The sequence below is a fragment of the Desmodus rotundus genome, chromosome 10 (assembly GCF_022682495.2).
Source record: "Desmodus rotundus isolate HL8 chromosome 10, HLdesRot8A.1, whole genome shotgun sequence".
NCBI classification, from domain to species: domain Eukaryota; kingdom Metazoa; phylum Chordata; class Mammalia; order Chiroptera; family Phyllostomidae; genus Desmodus; species Desmodus rotundus.
The window spans coordinates 24,470,107-24,495,058 of NC_071396.1; the positions used below are offsets into that span (position 1 = coordinate 24,470,107).

At 49.6% G+C, this 24,952-nt stretch overlaps 1 protein-coding gene across 4 annotated transcripts; it reads right to left on the bottom strand.

Moving 5' to 3' along the window:
• NIPA2 (NIPA magnesium transporter 2) lies at positions 1-23,314 on the bottom strand. Of its 4 annotated transcripts, none has more exons than XM_045196583.3 (7): positions 22,773-23,314; positions 18,438-18,547; positions 14,872-15,103; positions 13,426-13,482; positions 12,656-12,746; positions 10,802-10,962; positions 1-1,432 (listed from the first exon to the last, which is right to left on the bottom strand). In XM_045196583.3, the coding sequence occupies exons 3-7, from the start codon at positions 15,008-15,010 to the stop codon at positions 798-800; spliced, it is 1,083 nt and encodes a 360-aa protein (XP_045052518.2). In that variant the 5' UTR covers positions 15,011-15,103; positions 18,438-18,547; positions 22,773-23,314; the 3' UTR covers positions 1-797. The 4 variants fall into 4 exon arrangements, with proteins under 4 accessions (XP_045052518.2, XP_053769441.1, XP_024417538.2 ...); XM_053913466.2 differs by having other exon boundaries at positions 22,720-23,314; XM_024561770.4 differs by lacking the exon at positions 18,438-18,547.
• Positions 23,315-24,952: the final 1,638 nt, after the last annotated feature.

Here is a 24,952-nt window from a genome sequence, read left to right on the forward strand (position 1 = left end):
TTTAGAAAAACTGCTTTGTTTTCATTCGTCTCTTTATTGGTAACATCAGCTAAAATTTTAAAATTACCTTCCTTTCCCAGAGTTGTCAGAAGACCAAAATGACAGCGGAACTCATTATGAAAATACATTGCCAAGTACAAGACCTGATGTAAAAATGGGAATCGGGGTTCGGGGCCCGAGGGCTGCATCACTGAAGGACGAACCGGCCCGCCAGCCACAGGACACGCTGGTGCGAGGCCACCCAGGAAGGGCATGTGACATGCCTGGCCCAGTTGCTCCCAGAAGCATTCTGGGCAGTGGTTTCCTGCCCTATGTTTTGTGAATGGGTGGCCTTACTTCGCCTACTCTCACGTGTTAAAATAATTCATCAGACGGGAGGCATTTTGTAGGTAAGCTAAATCACAGGATAATACATTGAGATAATTTAGGGTGTTTTTTTTTTTTTTCAATCAAAAGCCTTAAAGTAGGGATGATGAGAATAGAAGCCACAAGTGTATGCCGCAGACTTCCACTGAAGCAGCGTTTTTATAGACTTGAAACTCATTAGTGCATTCAGAGTTTGGTGAAAAAAGATTTTAAATACCGCTACAACAATAGAATGTTAAGAATCGGCTGGGGACTGAGGTCATTTCAGTGAGCAACCATCCTTTCAATATAGGAAAAGTAATTCCTTGGTCCAAAGGAGTGAAACCTTAAAAAAAAGATTGTCTCTAGACAACATTATTTGAGAAGAACCCTTTCCCGGCACTCGATCCATCCCGAAGCTCAAGTTCATTTTATAACAATAACACTTTTTCTCAAAAAGCCGTCAGGCTCCCGTTTCTGCGGGACACGTTCTCCCCCGGGGGCTGCTCGAGCCCACAGGTTAAACCTTCCTCGCTGCTGTTCAGGACTTCGTACATAGTAGCAAGGCTGCCGTTCACGGCTTTCTCGTCTCTTCGAAAAGACACAGGAAGACTGGCCAGGCTGAAGCTGACGTCCTTGAAGGCGTGCAGCAGGAAGATGCCCACGATGATGGTGCAGAAGCCGCTCAGCGTGCCGATGACGTCGTCCGCGGGCATGTCCTGCCACTCTTTGAACAGGATGGCCGAACAAGTGAGGACCGACGTGGTGAAGAAGACGTAGTAGATGGGTGTCACGAGGGACGTGTTGAAGATGTCCAGGGCCCGGTTCAGGTAATTGATCTGTGTGCTCACGCACACCACCAGGCTGAGCAGCAGGGCCCAGGCCAGCGGGTGCCGCAGCACGGGCCTGCCCGCCACCAGCTCCTTGATGGCGATGCCCAGGCCCTTAACGCAGGACACCGAGAACGCCCCGATCACGGAGCAGATGGTGATGTACACCAGGATGTTCGTCTGTCCGTGGCGGGGACCCACCACGAAGATGAGGATCAAGGACACGATGACCACGAGTGTCGCGAAGACCACAAAACCTGGAGGAGGCGAAGGCAGGTTCAGTTAGTCAAATGTTTACACGCGTACAGAAAACCCAGAGTCCAAACCAAGATGTTAACTCGACAGGAAGGAGGAACGGTGCGGCCCTGAAATAAGTATCGGCTGCTTCTCCCGCCCCAGCCACAGTGCACTCACCAAACTTCAGTCAGACACACACACTGGAAGAGTAAACTAGACTTCTGTTCACAGGCTGTCACACCACTAATTTCTTTAAAAATTGTTTTATTTTTAGAGAGAGGGGAAAGGAGGGAGAAAGAAGGAGAAAAATATCAATGTGTGGTTGCCTCTCGAGCGCCCCCCACTGGGGACCTGGTCTGCAATGGAGGCATGTGCCCAGACTGGGAATCGAACCAGTAACCCCTTGGTTCACAGGCCAGCACTCAATCCACTGAGCCACACCAGCCAGGGCTCACCCCTAACATTTTTATAGAAGCATCTCAGGCATCCCGATAATTACAGTAAAGAAAATGGTACCAGGCTGACCTGCAGCCCTCCGTTCTGGAAATACCACTCCCCTGTCCCCCACGGGAGGGCTCTCACCCAAGGACCCAGTTCCCCGGAACCCAGCAGAGAGAATCATGAGGTGACCTTGAGCTCAACAAGTACAAATCACGTTTGCTCTAAGAGTAAATAAATTCTTTACACTTTCAGGGGCAACCCACTGGGATAAGGTGAAAATCAATGAGAAAACAGATAGAAACTGCTGCTGGGATCTGGTGGGACAGGAGACACAGAGCCTGCGGCACCGCGTGAACGACCGGAGCTTCCCGCCGCCCTGTGCGCCAAGTGCACGTACCCCACACGGGGCCCATGGGTTCGGCGGCGGCGGCGGTGGCGCAGCGGTCACTGTGCACACCTCAAACGCTGCTAGTAAAACAAGCGGTCACAGAACATGCGGAGGAGCCAAGGCAAAGCCAAGAACAGATAAAGGGAGGTGCAGCTGGGGATCTGACCTGCCCGACCCCAAAGGCAGCCAAGGATTGCCCCAGGAGTGATGCCTCTGTTCCACGGAGACAGGACAACCTCCAAACAGAGGACCCTCCATCGCACAGAAACAATAAAAACCGCCACTGTCAGAGCAGCCAGCAGCCCCCACCTAGAGAAACAGGATCACCGGGGGTCAGGCTAACGCCCGCCAGGCGGTTCCCACAGGCAACTGCCAGTTCTAGGCCTGGGAGGCCAGCAGGAAGGGGCCACTGGGGCTGCTGGAAGTTTCAGCGGACTAGGTCAACAAAAGAAGCTGAAATTTTGGGCTGCCTGAGCAGCTGCGACATGATGGGCCAGGACCCCAGGAAGGAGGGAAGTGAGGGGAAGTCAGTCCACTGTCTGTGCAATTCCCCTGAAGGCGCTGTGGGCCCAGCGGCTGCACACCCAGAGGCCAGAGGAAGAGGCAGAGAGGCCACTGTGCAGAAGCTGAGACCCACAGTGGCCGTCACAGTGCAGCCGGAAGGGGAGGCTCCAAGTCCACACCGCAGGCTATGGGTTCAGAGCCAGAGGGTCTAGGAGCCAGAATAAGGGGAAATGGAAAGAAACTAGCCCCACCCCGGCGGAAACAGCACTTCGGCTGGAAGGCGGTCTGCTGCACTCTGCCCTGCCTGTCAGCATACCACTGGCGTCAACCCGACCTGCTGAAAGTCAAACTAAAGGGCTAAGGACAAAGGACAAACCGATCACAAGACAGGCCCCTGAAGGACCCTGAGGCTGGAGTGGTAGACAAAGGTTCCCTGGGGAACCTGCAAGCCTGCCGCACATCGCCAAGCCAGCAGCTCCCGGCACTGAACTGGATTCCGGAATCCACCGGGAGTGAGTCTCCGGTAATGCGGATTTTTGTTCTGTCACAATAAAAACTAAGAATCCAAACACAAAAAGCGAGCTCTTGGAAATGAAAAGTAGCAGATATAAAAATTCAAAGGAAGGAAAGAAGATAAAACTGAGGATCTCTCCCGTGGGATGGAACAAAAGGCAAAATGATGAAAAATAATAATAAGGACCGTAACGGTCTAATTCAGGAGGTCCAGTCAATGAAAGAGAAGAAATGCAACAAGAAACCAGATTAGAAACCCAAGGAGTGATTCAATCCCCCAGAGTACACGGATGTTCGGACTGGATTCACGGAGGGATTTGTGCACGCGCGAGCCCATGGTGACCAGGCAAACCCAGACAACTCCAGCTCAATAGAGAACCTCAGCTCGTGGAACCCAGTCTACAGCCTCTGCAGGGGGCCAGCAGGGTGTCTCCATGGTGACCGAGGGATACCTGGCATTCACAGCAACAAGCCCACCACCAGAACTCACCAGAACAGCAAATAAGTGGACAAAACAGAAAGGGCCCCCGAGTTCCCACGACCTCCCCGACTGTGGATTTAGACAGCTGGACACCCCAACTTTCACATGTCTGTCCTGTGGGGGATGTTGGCCTATCAGTCCCTGGCAGCACCAAGGCGGAATTTCCGGGTCCTCTGAAGCCACAACCCGCAGTTCTCCCAGCCCGGGTCCCACAGAGTGGGTCCCAGGCACTCACTGTGGCGACCTTGGAGCCGCAGAAACCTGGTCCCACTGACGCCAGGACAGGGACACACAAGAGGCCTCCCGTGCTGGGGGGTGAGGGCCACCCAGCAAAGAGAGTGTCTGCGCACTGACTCTGGCCTCGAAAGGAACAGCACAGGTTTATTTTGGAAACTGGGCCTCACCCCAGATGGGGACCCATGAGGGTTGGGCTGGGAGCGCTGGGCGTGCACGAAATCTCTGAGTTCAGAAAAGAAGTCAATTGGGGAAGTGTCTTTTCACTGATGAGAAAAATTTCCACCGTGAACAATTTCATTCCTTTGCTCAATCAACAACGGTAAACTGAGAGCCATGGGCAGACCTCAGCCCGAGAGATGGGGACCGGTCAGGAAGCAGGACAGACGTGCCCGGCACACCGACACTTTGTCCCGGGCAGCCTGTGCCCACAAAACGTGGCACATACCCAAAACGCGACAGGCCCTCAGTGAACAAAGTTCGCTCTTGAAGTAAAAACAACAAAACCAAACTTCTCCCAAGAGCACAGCGGGGCAGAACCTCGTTCACGTGAAAACTACCTGCCGTCTTCACAGGACCAAGGTCATGCGCACCAGGCTGCTGAACGAGCGGAAGGGGTCCCAGGTGATGTGTGGCGAGGCTCCTGGGTGACCCCTGCTCTGGAGCCCTCGGACCCTCCCGGGGGCGCCATCAGGGGCCACGTCCCACAGCGTCCCGGGCAGGCGCCCAGCCACCACAGGACGACTGTGAAAGGAAACCATGGTGGAGGCCTACGGTTGGGAACCACATGGCCACCAAAGCCAGGCATCTAAACACACTTCTCACACGCATGTAAGCCCGTAGGACCTGCAGGTGGATAACAGGGACGAGGCGGCTAAGAGTCATGGCTTTATCAGCTCTCTGTGCCTGACAACGTACCGGGCGTTCTCCCTCCACCATCTCTCTTAGGGAGAGTCTCTCTGTGACACAGGTGCCCTCCCCTCAGGCCCAGAAACAGCGAAGGCGAATGACAGATGATAAATAACTTACTCCAGTCACACAGCAAATGACATGGGCAGGACTCTGACGGAAGTTGCCAGACGCCGAGGCCTGTGCTACTTCAGTCAAAGTCACACTGCTGTGCCCCGGTGCCCAGACTCAGAGCTTTGTAGTCCTCACAGCTCTCCCGACAAAGGGACAGATGCCCCAGCCACCAGGTGACCACCTCGGGGGTGCTGTTGGAGGGGCTGCAGTTTGGGCGGGACGTGACAATCTTTTCAACTCTAAGCTCGTGTTCTCTTTTTTCCCCATTTTTAAGAGAGAGAGGTGGAAACATCGATTTGTTGGTCTACTAATTTATATACTCATTGGTTGATTCTTGTATGTGTCCTGACTGGGGATTGAACCCACAACCTTCGAGTATGGGGACAAAGCTGTAACCAACTGAGCTACCCGGGCAGGGCCTGAGATCTTAACTCTTTTCAGAGTCACCTGTGTGTTTTCACGCAGAGAGGAGGATGACAAGGCTGCCCCAGGAGGCCCGCAGCTGGTGCATCGTCGCCTGTCAGGCAGGCAAGGAAGGTCAGTAACGCACACACAGGAGTTTCTGAGTAAAAGTCCAACCAGCTAGCCAGTCACGTGCACGGGAAACTGCGCTGGCAGGGACGGGACGCAGGACAGGTAAATCCTGCTGTGCAAACTGACAGCTGATGGCCAAGCCAACTGAGACACCCAAACGTCAGTGGCCTTGATTTTCAAGCCCCACACTCCCAACCCGGTTCCGGCAAGTTCACGAGGTTGGAAGTGAAGAGGCCTGGTCCCAGCCAACCCTTCTCCAGTTACTGGATGACTTGGGACAATGAACCGAAACTCCCTGGTCCTCTCACCTGTCACCTGGATTTCTGCCACCTCTGGCATCGGCGCGCCTACGAGAGGCTTAGGGTGTTTGCTCAAGACTAGTGAGTCACGTACTGGGACTCTGGGTTGCCAGCGTGAGAAATCAGTTACTCCTCGACTTTCTCCCCTAACTTCCTCGTTTCGGAGTACAGAGAACTTGGACTTGACTTGTCTGTGCCCACAGGCAGCCAGGACCCTCCCCCAACATCTCTTCTGGCCTCAGCCTCCAGCGCCAGCCTCGCCCACACTGCCGGCATCCTGCGCGCAAACTTCCCCAGAGCCTCCACGTCTGCCCCGGGCCCCGGCCCCAGGCACCGGCCCCAGGCACTTCCCTCCAGGCTTCCCCGCTCAGCCCTCTCAGGGCTCTCTGACCTCCTGCAGCCTAGTTCAGCTCCTATGCTGGGCTCTCCAGGCCCTCAAAATCATACCCAATCCTCTCTCCAGCCTGACTTCCCACTTTGCTCCAATGGGACCTTTCACTACCTCACCTGCTGGCGCCCCCCCCTTCCCAGAACGCTTCCCGTTGCCCTCTTCCTACTCTTTTTTCAAGGTCTCGTTTAAATTTTTATTGTCATACAGAGTTAGCTAGTTATCTATTCCTTTCTTAGCACCAGAGCCTGCTCCCTTTTCCTTTACCCACAAGCAATGTTTATCTTTTTGTTGGTATGATTCTTGCAAAATAAATCCATCCAGAACCCAGCACATCCTGCAAACCAACTGCCCACGGGTTTGATTCCAGGTCAGGGCACATGCCCGGGTTGCAGGTTCGGTCCCTGGTGGGGCGCGTTCAGAGGTAACCAATCAATGTTTCTCTTCCTTTGTCCCTCCCTTCCTCTCTCTCTAAAAAACTAAATAAAGTTACACAAGCCAGAACCCAGCACAGTGAATAAAACTGACCCATATCCAGGCAGTGAGGAATTTTAGACAATGAGGGCAAAGAGAACATCCTAAAGGCTCCCAAAGTCAAATGACCAACTACATATACTAGAAAGAAAAATAAAGAGCCCTGGCGGGTGTGGCTCAGTGGGTTGAGTGCCGGCCAGCAAACCAAAGGGTTACTGGTTCAATTCCCAGTCAGGGCACATGGCTGGGTTTTGGGACAGGTCCCCAGTAGGGGGCGCACAAGAGGCAACCACACACTGATGTTTCTCTCCCTCTGTCTCCCTCCCTTTCCTTCTCTAAAAATGAATAAATTAAATCTTTTAAAAAATGAAAATAAAGCTCCATGAAACGAAGGCGCAAACACCAAATTCGGAAGACGAGATCCAGGAAAAAGCAGAAAGTGATGCCCTGCCCCCGGCCAATGCAGGATAACAAACCAAGGTGACAGCGGTGCCAGTGGCCTGCAGATGGCAGTCTAGCCTGCAGCCAAAGAAGGCTCTGAGAAAGAGGTTTCCAAGAGGTGACATTCCTATGCTTTAAATGACAGAGAGCAAAGCAGACCCCTGGACCAGCATTCAGGCCGGGCTGCCCCATTTCCATAGAAAGCTAGGCCAACAACTTCTGGTCAAATGGTGGCGCAGGTCACGTGGCTTGCCTCCTCACATGACCACAGCAAAATTACAAATACACTATGACAATCATCACTCAAAACCGTGAGAAATCGAGTTGAACAGAAGTCTGAAAACTATAGTATTAAAGAATCCACATCCATCCAGAATGGAAGGTGGGGGGGAAATATGGAACGGGCTGGTCCCATACCCACGTGTGGTGGATGGAAATTTGGGAGCGATACCTTGGGAGCGAGGAGTCCCAGCCCCACACCAGGCCCCCCAGCCCAGGGCTCAATGCCAGGAAGATAAGTCCCCACAACTTCTGACTATAAAAACCAGAGGGGATTGAGTCCGTAGAAGAAAATTCTGGAGCCCCAAGCAGTTCCTCTTAAAGCATCTACACACAGACTTACTCAGGTTCACTCCCTCTGAGCTCCAGCACTGGGGGAGCAGCCTGGAAGGCACCAGTCACATACTGGGAGGAACCGAAGCGTCTGGCAGCAAGGCGAGAGCTGGGGGACAGCTTTCTCCCAGACAGGAAGGCAAACTGAGGCTCTGTACAGTTTTTGAATCCACCACCCACAGAGCCGGCAGGCTGGTGCCGTATCTGAGACCCCATCAACCTGGATGGAACTGTTTGCCCTGCCCTGGAGATCCCCTGAGACTCTGTCCCGCACAACTTACGGGCCCACCCAAGCGGCTCACAGTAACTTTTCCATATGAATGGCTGGTCTAGGCTTATGCCTCACAACTTACTAAATCCTCTTAAATAAGCACCATGTGGCCTCAGTGAGCCCCCGCCACCTATACCTCGTGCTAAGTAGCCCCAGGCCCGGCATTAGCAGCAGCCAGCCTAGATTCACTAGCTGGCTTTGCCTGGGAATCTCCAAGCCCAGCACAAGGAGCAGCCATCTCAGATTTATAGCTCAGACAGGGTAGCCCCGGGCAGAACACAGGTGGGGGCTGACCTTGGCCTGCACCACCCAGGAATCCCCAGGGCCAGCGGACCCAGTGGACAGCTACAGACGATGTGGGAGCACCACCGCCCTGCCCCTGCACAGCTGACCCTACACGGAGGGCAGAGGTTGGTGGTCAGTGGTCACAGCCAGTCCTGGCAGCTGACTGGCCTGGGTAAATCCCTCCTATTGACCTGCCAACAGCAACCAAGGCTCAACTACACGAGGAAGGTGTACTCAGCCCACACGAAGGGTGCACCGGGAGTACCCACCTTGAGATAAAGGGGAGGCTGTGCCACTGGACCCTACAGGACACCTACTACATGAGGCCACACTATCAAGATGCGGAGTCAAAGAAGCTCTACCGAATACTTAGAAACAAACACAGTGAGGCTGCCAAAATGAGGAGATAAAGAAACATGGCCCAAATGAAAGAGCAGATCAAAACCCCAGAAAAAGACTTAAACTAAATGGAGATAAGCAATCTATCAGATTCGGAGTTCAAAACATTGGTTATGAGGACACTCAAGGAACTGAGCGAGGACTTCAGCAGCATCATAAAAAAGACCCAGGCGGAACCAAAGGATGCACTAATCGAAATGAAGAACAATGTACAGGGAAACAACAGTCGAGTGCATGAAGCTGAGAATCTAATCAATGATTTGGAACATAAGGAAGCAAAAAAACAACCAATCAGTACAACAAGAAGAAAAAAGAATCCAAAAAAACCCGAGGATAGTGTGAGCAGCCTCTGGGACAACTTCAAGAGGTCCTACATTTATCGGGGCGCCAGAAGGAGAAGAGAAAGAGCAAGAAATTGGAAATCTATCTGAAAAAAGAATGAAAGAAAACTTCCCTCATTTGGTGAAGGGAATAGACATACAAGTCCAGGAAGCACAGAGAGTCCCAAACAAGATGGACCCAAAGAGGCCCACACCAAAACACATCATTACTAAAATGCCAAAGTTAAAGATAAAGAGAAACTTAAAAGCAGCAAGAGAAAATCAGCTAGTTCCCTAGAGGGGAGTTCCCGTAAGACTGTCAGCTGATTTCTCAAAAGAAACTTTCCAGGCTACAAGGGATTGGCAAGAAATACTCATGAAAAAGCAGGGACCCAGAACCCAGATTACTCTACCCAGGAGACATCATTTAGAATCAAAGGGCAGATAAAGGGATTCCCAGACAAGAAAAAACTAAAGGAGTTCATCCTTGCCAAACCTTTATTATATAGAATGTTAAGGGGACTTGTTTAAGAAAAAGAAGGTCAAAAGTATGAACAATAAAATGGCAAAAAGACACATCTATCAACAATCGAATCTAAAAAACCAACTACGAAGAACAGAAACAGAATCATGGATACAGAGAGCGCTGTGACGGCTGGCAGATGGGAGGGGGTGTGGGAGAATGGATGAGAGGTGAGGGGATTAAGAAGCACAAACAGGTAGTTACAAAATCGCCACGGGGATGTAAAGCACAGTATAGGACATGGAGCAGCCAAACAACTTATAAGCATGACCCACGGACATGCACAATGGTGGGGGGACTGCCTGAGGGAGTGGGGGGCTGCTGAGTGAAAGGGAGTGGGGAGGGGGGGATTGGGACAACTATAATAGAATAATTAATCAAATATAATTAAAAAAAAAAAAGACACACACCAAAAAAGAAAACTAAGCCAACCAGATCATTATTTGTTCAGGAAAAACTTTAGACTAGAAAGGGAGGGTCAGACACAGGGACCGGTTTCCGAGAGGAGGGTCATGGGGCGATGGGGCGATGGGGTGAGGAACGGGAAGGGAACGTAGTCACACCGGGATCAGCTTGCACAGTGACAGACGGTTACTAGACGACAGTGACCACCTCATAAGGTGCTGTCAATGTCAGATCCCTACACCGTGCACAGGAAACTAACATAACGTGGTATACTGACTCCGCTAACATGTAAAAAAAGGGAAAGTAATCCATGTATCGTATGTCTCAGCTGAGAGAGAAGGTTATGTACTGTGTTTACGTGTAAACACATCTTAAACACAACTAAAGACACAACAGAGAACAGATGTAACAGCAAATGCCTACGGCCAAGGAAGCCACCACGGAAGCACGTTCTTTAGACACAGAGCAAAGAACCAGGGGGGAAGGCAAATGCTGTTTTCTAATGGGTCCCACAGAGGATTCTGCCTCTTTGAACGCACACAAAACTTTGACTGAAATAAAAAACTAGCCTGGGCTGATGTGGCTCAGTGGATTGAGCGCCCGCCTGCAAACCAAAGGGCCACCAGTTCGATTCTCAGTCAGGGAACAAGCCTGGGTTGTGGGCCAGGTGCCCAGTAGGGGGCGCACGAGAGGAAACCACACGTTGATGTTTCTCTCACTCTCTTCCCCTCTCTAAAAATAAATAAATAAAATCTTTAAAAAGAATAAAATAAAATCTTTTAGACAAACTAAAAAACCCACCAAACTGAAAAGCAACACTACAGTGCACCTAATAAAGCCTTTCTTTTCCTTACCTGGGTCCCCAAGCTTGTGAGACATTTCATTGAGCGTCTCGATCTCCTCTTCCTTTGGAGCGTGGATGACCATAACCGTGGACCCTAGAATACTTAGCAAGCATCCGATTTTCCCGTGAAGGTTAAGCCTCTCATTTAGAAAGTACGAAGAAAGAATGGCACTAAAACGGGAGGGAGAAGGTAGATAAGATTAAAATATTCACAACTCTTCTCATTTTTAAACATCAACACAATTCAGACACTAAATCGTTGAACTCAACCTAATACATGGAGGGCTTATAAGGATTCCGGCTTTCGGCCAAGGGACAGAAATTGTCTTTGATCACAAAATGAAAGCTTCTAGGAAATAACCTGGTTCACCACACACTGAAGCAGTAGAGTTACCAGCCTCCCGCTGTAGGAAATCTGTAGGAAATTTACAATAAATGGAGCTACACACAAATTTGTATCCTCATTAAGAATCTATGTAAACCAGTATTTAAAATTTGCTCAGCTTCAATTTATCCTCATTGGTTGATGCATCCCTCTTACACGTTCATTTAATTCTATATAATTTGCCTATTAATTATGAAGTTTCAATGCTTTATAGCTAGTTTTACCCAAATATTACAACATACAGTATAAGTCTATAAATATATTAGTATAATATACAGAAAAATAGGGATAAGACATATACCATAAGATATCTTTATATATCATATATACTACCTTGAAAAATAATGTCATTTACATGTAATATTTATATGTAAAGGGGGACCCAAAAAAACCCCGTAATTATCTTCTGGAGGGCAGGCCCCTTGTAATCCAGGCTTCCCCTGCTGGGTGAGTGTTCTAGGAACCCATCTGTATCAGTGTACCAGCTGGTGGTGTTGTGAGAGGCTGCGTTCAGCTTCAGTGATTTTTTTTTTTGAATACTCAACTTATTTGCCCCTTTCATGATGGGTGATTTACAAGAGTACTTGCCCACACCCCACTAAGTGTTCAGCAGTTTTTGACCAAAAACAGCCTAACCCCTATGCTCCATCCTCCCTATTCACCCCATCTCACCCCAAGCGACTTTTTTTCTTTCTCTGGATGAAAAAAGTCCTCAAGAAAAATGTTTTGCGATGTGAAAGAGGAGAAACAAAAAAAAATGTCAGAAGTATTAAAAGGCATCAAAATTGGTGAGTTCAAAAACTTTTGATCAGTGGAAAAAACGTCTCGACAGGTGTATTGCATCAACTGGAGAGTACTTCAAAGGTGACTAAAGTTTAAACATGTGAGAATACACAATTTTTTATAAATTAATTCCGGGTATTTTGGGGTCATACACACATACAATCTTGGGGAGAAAAAAAGAAAAAACTAACTGTCAATTAACTTTGGGAACAGATTTTGGAATGGGCTTAGCATCTGAGTGAATCAGTAAAGTAACAGAAATTGGATGAGTCTTGGACTGCTCCCTGCAAATATGCACCCAACGCCAGTCTTCAGAGGCACCTAACCTGCCCCAGTCGGCGATGTTCAGTGGCAGAAACCTATTCCTCACCCACCGCCCCCACCAAGCGCACGTGTCATGTGATAAATACTGTGACAAGTGCCACTTGCAGTTTCAAAAAAATTGAAATGAAAGTAAAACTAGTACTGGCTCTGAATACAAACCAGGTAAAGCACAAAAGCGTTTTCTCCCATAAACTGCAGGCTGGTCTGTGTGCAAAAGATAAGCTTTCAAAAGCAAATTACATCACAGCATTAAAAACGTTCTCAAGGCCGTGTAAATGGGAATTAGGCTGAGCGTGTGTAATTAGCCGGCCCTGACCACTTCCAGTCTGAAACGCCACCCGCTGACTCCAGCGTGAAGCCCTGCATCCTTACCTTACGAGGACGCTGAGGGCACCCAGCGGCGTCACCAGAGTAGCAGGCGCGAAGGCGTACGCAGCGAAGTTGGCCACCTCACCGGCTCCCACTGGGAAGGACAACAAAAGAAAACTCACACATCCGCTCAAAATGGAAATACCTGCATTCTACTCCCAGAGAGATTTTTATATACTCCTTCAACTGTGTGTGGTAATGTCCATGGTTCCTCCCATCTGTTCACAAATTCTCAACATCAGAACAGAGTCCAAAGCAATCAGAAACAATATGAATCTGTTTTAACGGAAGAGATCTAACTTATACTTAGTGATGGAAATAAACAATGTTAACAGATATGTATACCCTGTGGAAAAGAACACAAATCAATGAAAAGCTGCTAAAACTGGTGTGAAAGTATTTCTCATATCTTTTTCACTGACTTTTTCTTTTTTGAAAGATTTTATTTATTTTAAGAGAGGGGAAGGGATGGAGAAAGAGGGAGAGAAGCATCAATGTGTGGTTGCTTCTTGCCCCCTACTGGTGACGGGGCCCACAACCTAGGCATGTGCCCTGACTGGGAATCGAACCAGCGACCCTTTGGTTCGCAGGCCAGTGCTCAATCTGCTGAGCCACACCAGCCAGGGCCAATTTTAAATATTTTGAGTTTTGTTCATTAGTAAAAGAACTGATTTAAACTTATAAAAGTTGCTAGGAATATGAAGCTGCAATAGTATCTGCAAATATGTCAGTATACAGCTATAACGTTTTCTGAAAATACTCTCTGTACGTACTCGAGAGCAGTCCAGCCCACCACAGCCATTCCTTAAGGTACGCGTGTCCGCCTTGACCTGTGGATGAAAACACAGTTCACTTCTCTGGAAGATCATCAGGCCCCTACAAATCTATGATGACCATTAGTAATAACAGATTTTAAAAGATCTCATTCGTCGTTCATTACTACTTTGACTACAGGTTCTATCATGTATAAAGGGATCTCTTAGATAGTATTTTTATGCTCATGTAACAAAAGGGGATGTGAGGATCACAGAATACTAAAAACGTTTACGTTAGTACCACCACGTTGCGTGAAGGAATGAAATCAACCCTTATACTTCAGTCTTTTGTGAAGTCAGCTTTTATAATAAAGTAAAGAAAATAAACCAGTCAAAAGTCGTCCAACCGCAAAGGAATTAGCCTGAGAGCGGACAAGCCCTGCAGGGGTGGGTCAGCCCCTAGGAGGCCGTGACCTTGGACAGACGGGCCCACACTGACCAGGTGTAAACAGAGCAGAGCTCATGGTCTGGAGCCACCCAGAAGCTCCTCCTGCTTTTAAACTTGACCTTCACCCTAATCGAAGTAATCAAGTCAAGCAGTCGGTACTTAAGCATTGTCCAGAAGAAAAAGTCGATGCAAGGAGAGCTTCCGACAAGCACATCCGTCACGGGCAAGGAGAGTACCCGCCACAGGAGTGGCCAAGGAGGAGGAATACACTATTTCGACAGGCTCTCCTCCATCCACGAAACCCCAACAGAGGCTAAGCTTCGCAGACTGCTGCACAAGGATCAGCCACACAGACGGCACAGCCAAGAGGGAGGTGGCATTTTTTCTAACTGCCAAAGCAGGTCTTCCTAGGCGGTGGGAACCAGGTCTAGAACTGACGCAGAGGCGGAACTGACAGAGCGTGAGCAGGATGCCAATACAATGCTGGGCGCTGTTGTGAGTGTGGCGGCCGAAGTCAGCATGGGGGCCTAGTACGTCAGGTGTCCCCCGTGCCCCCTAACCTGTGAACAGTCTCTGGAGAACCAACCTCCACCCCCCTCCAAAAGTCACTGAACTGAGGAGTCCTTACCCCGGGGAAGCCCTCTCTTCCAGGAAAAATATGCCTAAAGTAAAAATCCAACCTCCGCTAGCCCAGACAAAAGAGCGTCGCCCTGAATGAGGCTCCGATGCTCTGCAGAAGCATCAGAAAGTGAAGAAACGGCTGCCTGTCGCCATTGGCCCCAGGTCCCAGTTGTTAATAACAGCAGGGCCAAGTGGGTAGCTTATCTGGCATCGTCCCGCTTCTCGTTTTCCTTGTTACAAACCTGATGATTCACTCTCTACCCGCGTTTGCAACCCTCACGGTTTGACGTTCTGAATACGCTCACTAGGAACGAAGAGGAGGCTGTGTCTACAAAGCACCCGAAGACGTCAGCACGCACACACTGACGTCATGCAGTGGCCGCGGCACCACCTACCTGCTCGCATGGAGCCTTTCCTGGCAAGTCGCAGGAGGCCTTTTTTTTTCAAAATGAAACTCCCTCCAATGAAAACGCTGGAGCTCATAGCCAATCCCAGACCAATGTAGAAGTCATATTTTCCACGCCCCTGGCTCATTTCGTTCGTAACTCACGAAGCCCCTGTGACTCACACCAATCACAGGGCAGGGACGAGCCGGTGGCAGGGGGCACGACGAGGCAGGCTGAGGACCTACACGAAGTAAAAGTTAAGGAGATCTTTAGGGAACGACCAGGACAGCGCCCGCGCGATCCAAGGTGGGGCTTCATTTCTCTTCACATACAACAACAGTACTTTCCTTGTTACTGCCGGTGAAACATAATGTACGTAGTGTTTATATTTAGCGCTAATCTGCGGCAAAAGATGCTATCGCGAGAGAAAACTGTACTTACAACCCACACTCACGGGTCCAGAGGACGAAGTGGCGGTTACCGGTGGTGGGGACCAGAAGGCACAAGATCAATCAGTTACAAGATCAATCAGTGCCGGGGATGTCGTGTACAGCATGGTGACCGTAGTTAACAACACTATTCTGAAAAGTGACTGAGAGAGTAGGCCCTAAAAGTTCTCGACACGAGAAAAACTGTGTATTGAGGCGATGGATGTCAATTACTATGGTAATCATTTCCCAAAATATGCATACGTAATTACTATGCTGTGCACTAAGTAAACGGATACGATATTACAGGTCCAGGCTAACTCAGAACCCCATCTACACTGATTTTATAAACTCAGGTTTCATATTTTAAAAATGTTTCCAGTCTTAACGGACAGTCCAGAGTGACAAAACTTTGCTCACAAGAAAAAACAGCCCTGGCTGGTGTGGCTCAGTGGATTGCCGGCCCGGCCTGCGAACCAAAGGGTGGTGGGTTCGATTCCCAGTCAGGGCACGTGCCTGGGTTGCAGGCCAGGTCCCCAGTAGGGGGAGCGTGAGAGGTAACCACACAATGATGTTTCCCTCTCTTCCTCTCCTCTCTTTTGTCTAAAAATAAATATTTATTAAAAAAGAAAAAGGAAAAACATTCTACACAATGAAAACCAGGCGTAAATATACGTATCTAGCTTATAAACACACTAATCTTAGAAACGTGTCCTTTTGGAATAATCTGTGTAAAGAAACTCAAAATTTCTCACCCACACATTTTCTTCTTAGAAAGCTATGTGGATAGAAGCATAGGGTGATTCACTGCTCATTCAGCCTGTCTGGGGGGGTGTGGGGAAGGCAGGCTGCACGTAATTTCGTCAGCAGAGTGTGGGGACTCTAGCAGACAGCTGTGTGTCAGGCGGCAGGCGTGCTGCTGGCGGCCTTGTCAGAGAGCATGAAGGCCACGGGCACTAGAGGGCTGAAGCCACAAGACCCAACAGCCAACTCATGAACTTTGTTGACAAATGTAATGAAAACAAAGCATAGAAAGTGGAGGGAAAAACATTACTCAGCAACAAGGTTTGTGATGGGTTATAACTACCACCCAATGTTCTGGTACTTCTTGATTTCTTCTTTTTAAGGTTTTATTTATTCACTTTTAGAGAGAGGGGAAGGGAGGGAGAAAGAGAGAAACAGCAATGTGTGATTGCCTCTCATGTGCCCCCTACTGGGGACCTGGCCCACAACCCAGGCATGTGCCCTGACCGGGAATTGAACTGGTAACCCTTTGGTTCGCAGGCCGGCATTCAATCCATTGCCCACAAGCCAGGGCGGTTTTCGTAAGCATCAGTCACAGGCACAGCGTACAGAACATCCCTCCAGTCCTCCTAACGCCACTCCGAAGGCAAGATAACGCATTGGGAGAAGTCCTCAGCCGGGATGGGCCGCTCAGGCCTGCCTCTAGCTGGGGGCATCACTGCGAATGCATCATAACCTGAGGACACACGTAAGGAAGAAGCTAACCCATCTGTAAGATCACTGAGGATTTTAAAGTGAATAAGCTATTGCCCCGTTTTACGTGCCAAACTTTGGTTATCACCCAGCGTCCACTTCAGCCTGACTAGGGGATCCCTGTGAATCGGGGAGCCCCGCTGACAGGGACAGTCAGTTTGCATGGAGACATAAGCACGTGCCAAAAGGGCGGGGAAGGAAGTGGCAACCTGGGAAGGAAATGGTGAGGGGACAGCATTACCTCTGCGCACTCTAGTAAACTGCCATTTGTGAGACACACGCCTGCAGCGTTGCCCCGTGACACCCCACTCTCCCTCACTGGGGTGCCAGCAGCTTTAATATCCTGGGCACCCAGGTATCTGAAGTCTCAAAATACATCTTAATACATATATTTGGGGGATGAGTACGGATGGATGGGATCACATACACCTGACCCTAAAAGATCAAGTCGCCTGTTGCTGAGCAGTCATTAGCAGTCGCGAAAGCACTGCGTCATTCAAATCAGCATCCTAGAGCAGCCCGGCGGGCAGGGGTACCCTTCCAACGAGCAAGGGTCGCCTTGCTTTGATAAGAGCGTCACTTCCCATCTGCTCTTCCTCCCCCTTTCCGACACTGCCATCCTAAACTGCGTTCTTAATCATCACGCGCGCACTAGTGAGGAAGTGACTCAAGTTCCTGGTTCATAAATCTCCATTTTGAAGGTCTGACCATTCTGGAATCAATGAAATGGCACTTTTGTTATCTATGAGACCATACCCAGGGACACGCTTATCTATGGTCAACAGCTTTATCTCCAAGTCCAATCCCGGTAATAAGGACAGCCCCCCAAAATCCAAATTCACACTCTCCACACATAGACCTGACTTACAAACACCCGCTGTTACCCATCACTAAATGCAAGCCCCCTGCGTGTGATGTGAGGTCTAAAAGTAGGACCCGGCACTGGGGGCTGCCTTGGCACCTGGTAAAACTGCCTAACCACACGCTTCCCTCCCCTCCCTGCTGCCCAAAGCCCATCAACAGTGCTCCTACCCCAGCTCACCCGCTGCCCTGCAGGAGGTAGGGTTGTTAAAGGAAGCTGATCACACCCTCCCACAGGAGCTGCGGGTACATGCCCTCTTACTACAAAGCCTGCTTCCCGGAGCCCTGGGTTCTTCATTCTGCAGCCCCACGTGGCCCTGTGCAGTGACCAGGGTCCTCTCCTGGAGGAAGCATGTAAGTGACTGATAAACATGGTTCCTCCCCTCAGCCCAGGGTCAGGTGCCACGGGGAGGAAATCCCACCCTGACTAACGAGGTGAGGAAGAGGCCACTGAGACCATACATTATAACAGAATCTTGCTCATTTTATCCTAAGGTCACTGAAAGGTCATCCATCGTTCCCCACTTTAGTAGGTCTACCCATGAATTTCCTCCACTTACGTATATGAAGTTTCAGGAGGCTGTTTAAAATGTACTTATCACGGAAAATGCCAAACGCACAGAGGTACAGAGAAGGCGTCTTTGACTGGGTGGGTACCCTTATGTGCGTGGCTTTGGAGAGTGGTGTCCCTGCTGCCCACTTCCGTTCCCAGCACAGGGTTGTGGCTCCCATGAGGCCTCTTGGTCTGCACACCAACCCCACCCACCCCGCCAGGACCCACCCTCCTACCACTGCTGGTGGCCTGCTGTCCACGCCAGTCCCAGTCACACTTCAGGCTGAGCTCCAGAGACTTCCATGGCTCCAACCCACAGGCTCTGTCTCCTCCGTGGTACTTCTGCCTGTAGTCAACCCCATAAAGTTTAATATTCTGTTAATGTTCTATCTTTGAAGATGAACTCAGTAAGTAAACTCCTTAAAGACAATGACTTTGGTTCTCTGTGCTGGTTTCCCCACAAAAGGTACTTGTCTACAGTGGCAAGTTGGACTTATCAACCTTTCTGGAACTCAGGTTTTATTTCTTCATCATGTGACTACCTGTGTGCATGAAGGAAGGTGCAGGGGCAGGGGGCAGGACAGGGAGTAACATAAAAATGCCAAGCCGCCAACTTTGATCGTCCCAAGAGAAGTGAGCTGCTTGGCTGTTCTCGGACCTGGTAAAGCTCTGCTCCCCTCTCTCTAACTGCAAATCAGTCACAGCTAGGAGGCCCTGAAACAGAGGATTTAAAAATATATACTTTTTAAAGATTCTATTTATTTTTAGAGAGAGGGAAGGGAGGCAGAAAGAGAGGGAGACAAACATCAATGTGTGGTTGCCTCTCACATGCCCCCTATTGGAGACCTGGCCTGTAACCCAGGCATGTGCCCTGACTGGGAATCGAACCAGCAACCCTTTAGTTCACAGGCCGGTGCTCAAGGCACCAAGCCACACCAGACACAGGTGGGTGGGGGTTCCAGACACTAAACAAGAAAGCTTGGTCCGTTTAGGAACCTTCAAAGAGGCTCCTAAACCAGGGATGAGGATCCCCAGGTGGTTGTCTGGCCACCTGACCTCCCAGAGGAGCTGGGTGGATGGCCGCCCTCCCCAGCACACCCACCCTGGGCTGCTCCTGTTAGCTGTATGTGGCTGCCTGGGCAGCCCTATGTCATAGGCATTGGAGTTATAAAAGCGATCAGAAGCCCCCAACATCAAGGATACCACAGCTGCAAGAACTGAAATTCTGAAAATAACCTATTCAAATTTTAAACATGTTTCCAAGGTCTTAGAGTTCCCAGTTTATTCTTTCTAAATTTTAACACAACTTTCACAACTGTGTTCACTAATATTTATGGATATTTATTATTAACTTTTATTGAATGCAAGTGTTGAAAATGAAATACATACATCTCAAAGAAAACAAAATTGTGAAATTGATAATCTAAGAAATAGGGAAAAATGGACTAGCTATCCAACATCCATGAGGAAAGCCTCAATTAAATTTGCTTTACAAAATGGGTAACAGCCCTGATCGGCAAGGCTCAGGGGGGTTGGAAGTCACCCTGGAAAGCGAGGTTGTCTGTTCGAGTCCCAGTCAGTGCACATGCCTGGGCTGTGGGTTGGGTCCCCAGGCCAGGGCATATGAATTGCAACTCTCTCACATCTGTGTTTCTCTCCCTCTTTCTCCCTCCCCTCCCCTCTCTCTAAAGATAAATAAAATCTTTAAAAAAAAAAAAAGAATAACAGTAGGCAACACCGTCACCAAAGTCAGTGAATTTTAGAAATGATGCCAGCTTCAGTCCATTTACAGTTTTAAGCCACTTGCGACATTTCACTTCCACAAAAGCTAGAGATCTGAGGTCAAGGCCCCAGTGAGAAGACAGGCACAGAGATGCTAATTAGGCAGCTTCTGGGGGGCGGGGCACACAGGGCTGCAGAACCAGGCCCAGGCCCCGGGTCTCATTTGGAGCCGGATGCCCTTCCCACCAGAGTCCCCTTCAGTCAAGCAGAACGCGAGGTCGTAATGTTCGAACCAGCTCCAGTGTAGGTCACCTCTCCACCCTTGTCACCCAAACTGGATACAGGGGCCAGGGTGCCAGACGGGCTCCACCTTTCTGAAGCTCGGCCTGGCCCCTGCATGTCTCCCCCGACTGACCCAACTAACCCAGCGTAAACACAGCCCGCTCCCACGCTGCCCCGGAGAACACACCTCTGCCACCTCAGTCTCCTGCTCGAAACGTGGACCGGCTCCTCTCTCTGCACAGAAGGGAGCGCAGACGTTGTAATCCAGTAACTAAGACGTTCACCATTCAGTTCAAACCTGCCTTTTCAGTCTCCTTTCCCAACCCTGCAGTTCAAATACCCCATGTTCTGCCCGAGGTCAGCACGCCGCTGCCAGTTCTACCAGCCCCTTCACCTGCTCCACAACATGGCTACATTCTCCCTCTCGTTCTGGAACCCACTAAGGAAAGCACCTCTGCAAGGAAGCCCTGCTTCATTCTGTCAGCCAGAGCAATCAGCCTGTGCTGAATCCCCTAGCCTTGAACCTAACCTGCCTTTGGACACTTTTCCTAGACTGCACTCTCGTTACTTATGTACAAGACTCACGTGAACTTCGTGGTAGCTCCCTGTGGCCAGGCGGCCCGCTCAGGTCATTCACTCAACCAACAAATATTTATGTGAATACAAATTACCTTCTAGGAACAGGAATACAGCAGTAAATAACATGGGTCAAAACCAAACCCTCATGGAGTTTACCTTGTCAGAGGTAGAGCAAGACTACTAGAGAACACTATATCGGCCCTGACTGGTATAGCTCAGTGGATTGAGCACCAGCCTGCGAACCAAAGGGTCACTGGTTCGATTCCCAGTCAGGGCACATGCCCGGGTTATGGGTCAAGCCCTCAGTAGGGTAACCACTCATTAATGTTTCTCTCCCTTTCTCCTTCCCTTTCCCTCTCTCTCTAAAAAAAAAAAAAAAAAAAAAAGCATGCTATGGCGAAAAGTCAACCTTAGGTTAATGGCACCGGGGAGTGGGTTTGGTGGGGTTGGTTAGGAGGCCTAGCAGAGAAGATAACATTGAAAGAAGGCTTGAAAGGGATGGGGAAAGAGCAAAGCAGAGGAAGAAGTAAGTGCAAAGGCACTGAGGTATGAGCAATACGCAGTTTCTCAGAAAAGGCCGGCCATTGAGGCTGACGTGGAGTGCGTAAGGGGACGGAGAGTACCACAGCAGGGTACTTTGATACAATACAAACAGCCTATTTTATTATTCCATCTTCCTAACAGAAATAGCTACCACTTCCTGAACACCTGCAGGGGGCCCTGCTCCAGGTGATTAATACACATTATTTCTAACCCATTCAATAATGAGAAGAAAATACCTTTACCCCCACCTACCAGCTAAAGAACCCGAACCTCCCAGAGGTTAAGTCGCATGCAGAGGACCCCACAGAAAGTGACACAGCCCGAAGTGGGACCTCGGTGTCCACTGGACTCTATTCCTGCCCATATGACAGTAAAACTTCAGAGTTTCTTGTCTGTACTAATTCTGCTTGATTTCCATACCTTTAATTTTTTTCCAAACTCTCACCTGCCTAATTATTTTTAAAAGTCGTCCTCGTAAATGCTACAGAATCTAACCTGAATCTCCAACCCTAACTAAGCGACACATTAAATCATAAATTAAAATTCTCACTTACATGTAAGTTTACTATGTTCTCTCTTATGGGAAAAGATGGCTGGAGGAAGTAGAGATGATTCATTTCCTCGTAAATAATACCTGTTATTGTCATTTAAATTTATAAGCCCTGGCAGAGTAGCTCTGGCATGGAAAGAAGGAAATACATAAGTAGACAAGAAGACTAAATAGTGACTACATTTTAAAATTTAGTTACTAGCTTCCATGAAAGAGATCTATATCCTCTCATATTTCCTCTTATCACTAAAAATATATACCAAAAATATATATATATACACACATAGTACTAACTAAGCATATGATATACAAAAAATTTCTAGAAACAAAACTAAGGCGTCGTCTTGTATTAAGCTAATTGAAAAAACTAGCGAAGAGATTGAAAAGACACAAAACTAAACGTATAGAGTTTTGCACAGTTGTACGGAGAGGGAAAGAGGATTCGGTGACGTAATAAAAGTTGGGAGATTAAAACACTCTTGCTCAGAAGGTCTCCGTAGACTTCTAAGGATTGTCCAATTGTTAGCATCTCCGCAGGAGCTAAAACAAACCTTCTAAAACTCAACACGACAAAAGGGAAGTGTCTTAATAGACTTCATAACACGCGCCCTACAGGGCCGAGCCAGGTCTCCGTGGGGATTCACGGCACCCGATCCACGGCGGGATTCCCTTAGGCAGGTAACGAGGGAAACCGCCTCCATCTCAGAACACGCCTGGCTCAGTGTCCCGGGGCAAAGAAAGGCGCCCACGAAGCGCCCTCCCCAGCCCCAGAGGAGAAGGCTCGCCCACGGTTAGCCCCTTGGCGCTGTCGGCAAGGGGAATGGAGTGGCGATCTCACTCACCCCAGCCGGCAGGCAACCGCGCGACTTTCCCTCCGTTGCCCGGCTCTGCTCACCTCCGCTCACACCTTCCCACAGGCCGTGCGGGCCGATCTCTCCTGCGCTCGCGCGGCCAGCGCCTTCGTCGCCGTCCAGTGGGAGGTGCAAGCATCCGGGGCTGCAGTCGCAGGCGCCGTCTCCTCCATGGGGGAGCCCCGAGGGCAACTTGCCCTGAACAACCTCCAGCCCAGGCGGCTACCGGTATCAGGAACCGCCGCGAGGAGAACGTGGGCGCGGCCGACTGACGCAAGAGGCGACGCGCGCAGGCGCCTTACGGAGCAGCAGAAGCGCCGAACCCCGCGTCCCCACTGTCTGGTCGAGTTCCGGTTCCTTTACCAGGCCCTGGTTAACGCGGGCACGGTGAACGGCATCGGAGCCCGAGGGGAGTCGTGTTGGAGGCGACGTGTTGCAAGGTAGCGTTCGCCTACCAAGTGATCAAAATCAAAGTACCGTGTGCCGCTTACAACGCGAACTCCAACCCGCGATCAGTGTGTGAGGAGCTACTCTAAGCGATGTTCTAGCGATCCCCTAGGATAGCGGTCTCCGAGAGAGCAAGGGGCGTGGCCACAACGGGGCCCGGAAGCCGGGGCACGTCCCAAAACGTGGGGGCGGGGCCTAGCGCTGGGGGCGGGGCTGGAGCGGGACCCGGAAGCCGGGCGCCTCCGTAAGGCTGAGGGAAGGGACCAGTGGCCGGGCTCGGCTCAGGTTAGGGCTCTCTCACTGTGATCGAATCCCGGAATTGCGTTCTATAGGCGTTTGTGGTGTGGTAAAAGCGCCTTTCGAGACCCTTGGAGCGGAGATTTATTTTTCATGAAATACACAGGAAACTCACTGTTCGGCTATCCCGCCTTGGCTCGTCCAAAGGAGTCATACCTGGGTTACCGGTGCAAAGATCCTTTGGCAATATTGTTCTGGTTTTTGACTAGATACAAAAACGCTACTATTCGAATTTTAAGTCATCCCATTTTGGGTGGGAATCTTCCTAAAATGAATTATATACTTAACCAAAAAATGCCATATCTAATTTGCTGTTTTCAGACTATAACTCCACTGGACTGTTTTATTATAGACTGCACAGCCCCTCCCACTCTGGTTTTGGTTTAGGTAGCTATGTTGCTTTTGATTTACAAGTTTTTGCCCTGTGAACTTGAGAAGCAGATAACTTCGTTTTAGAACTGGCTCAGAGGACCTTTTTTGCCCACGTCTTTGGTCTCAGCCAAATTCTAGCTGGATGACGTCAAATAAGGAATTACAATGAATATTTGAAAAGGATAAGTGGGTCTCATCGACGAAAAACGGCTCTGATTATCTACCCATCTGCACAGTTGGGACAGCGGAGTCAGCCCGGCTCCCTCACCCGGTTGTCCAGGCAAAAATGACTCAGCAGGGTTCCTATAATCGTCAATAAGGACCCGCATGCGCAGAATCAAGCTCTGTTCTATAATCCATGCTGCCCAATGTTGACACCTAGCCGGCTTGGAGTTCCCGTCGGCGTGCGCGTGCGTATCACCCCACCTCGGAATAAAGGCAAATCAGACATCCCCACCGCTCCGCACGTTTTCCTCCTGCTGCTGGAATCCCGTGTTAACCTGCCCAGCCTCGAGGTTCTACAACACACATATTTAGGAGAGTGACTTTGAGCTCCACTCCATCCGCCTTAGTCTTGAGACTCTTTGGCCAAGAAAATGTGGTGGTTTCCCACCGAAATCATGATGAGAAGCAGCCTGGGCTAGTTTGCTACAGGAGATCACGTGGAGCAGAGCACCTTGCCAAGAGACCCAGCTGAACCGTACTGTGTTCAGAGCAAGAGATTGATGAGCCCTACGAATGAGCCAAGTTGGTTGAGGTCCCCAAACTGCACTGCGGACACACTGACATTTGAGAAAGAATAAATGATTGTTGTTTTAAACCACTCATTTTGACATGGGTTGGCGGGTAGCCATAAGTAACGCAAATCCCATCAGATGCTTCTGGAGGCAGGTGATTGTAATGAATGCTGTGCTTGCTTTATCTGAAGAAAAATCTTAGCAATTTCCCTGGCTGGTGTGGTTCAGTGGACTGAGCGCTGGCCTATAAACCAAAGGGGCGCAGGTTCAATTCCCAGTTAGGGCACATGCCTGGGTTGCTGGCCGATCCCCAGTAGGGGGCCTGTGACAAGCAACCACACATTGATGCTTTTCTCCCTCTCTTTCTTCCT

Bases quoted from the DNA above. Each gene is read 5' to 3' on its own strand.
- NIPA2 (XM_024561770.4), bottom strand. From the start codon at position 15,010: ATGAGCCAGGGGCGTGGAAAATATGACTTCTACATTGGTCTGGGATTG. The intron at 13,483-14,871 runs GTAGGTGGTGCC...TTTCATCCACAG, and splicing joins GAAAGGCTCCATGCGAGCAG to GTCAAGGCGGACACGCGTAC. The intron at 12,747-13,425 runs GTACGTACAGAG...TGTCCTTCCCAG, and splicing joins GTGGGCTGGACTGCTCTCGA to TGGGAGCCGGTGAGGTGGCC.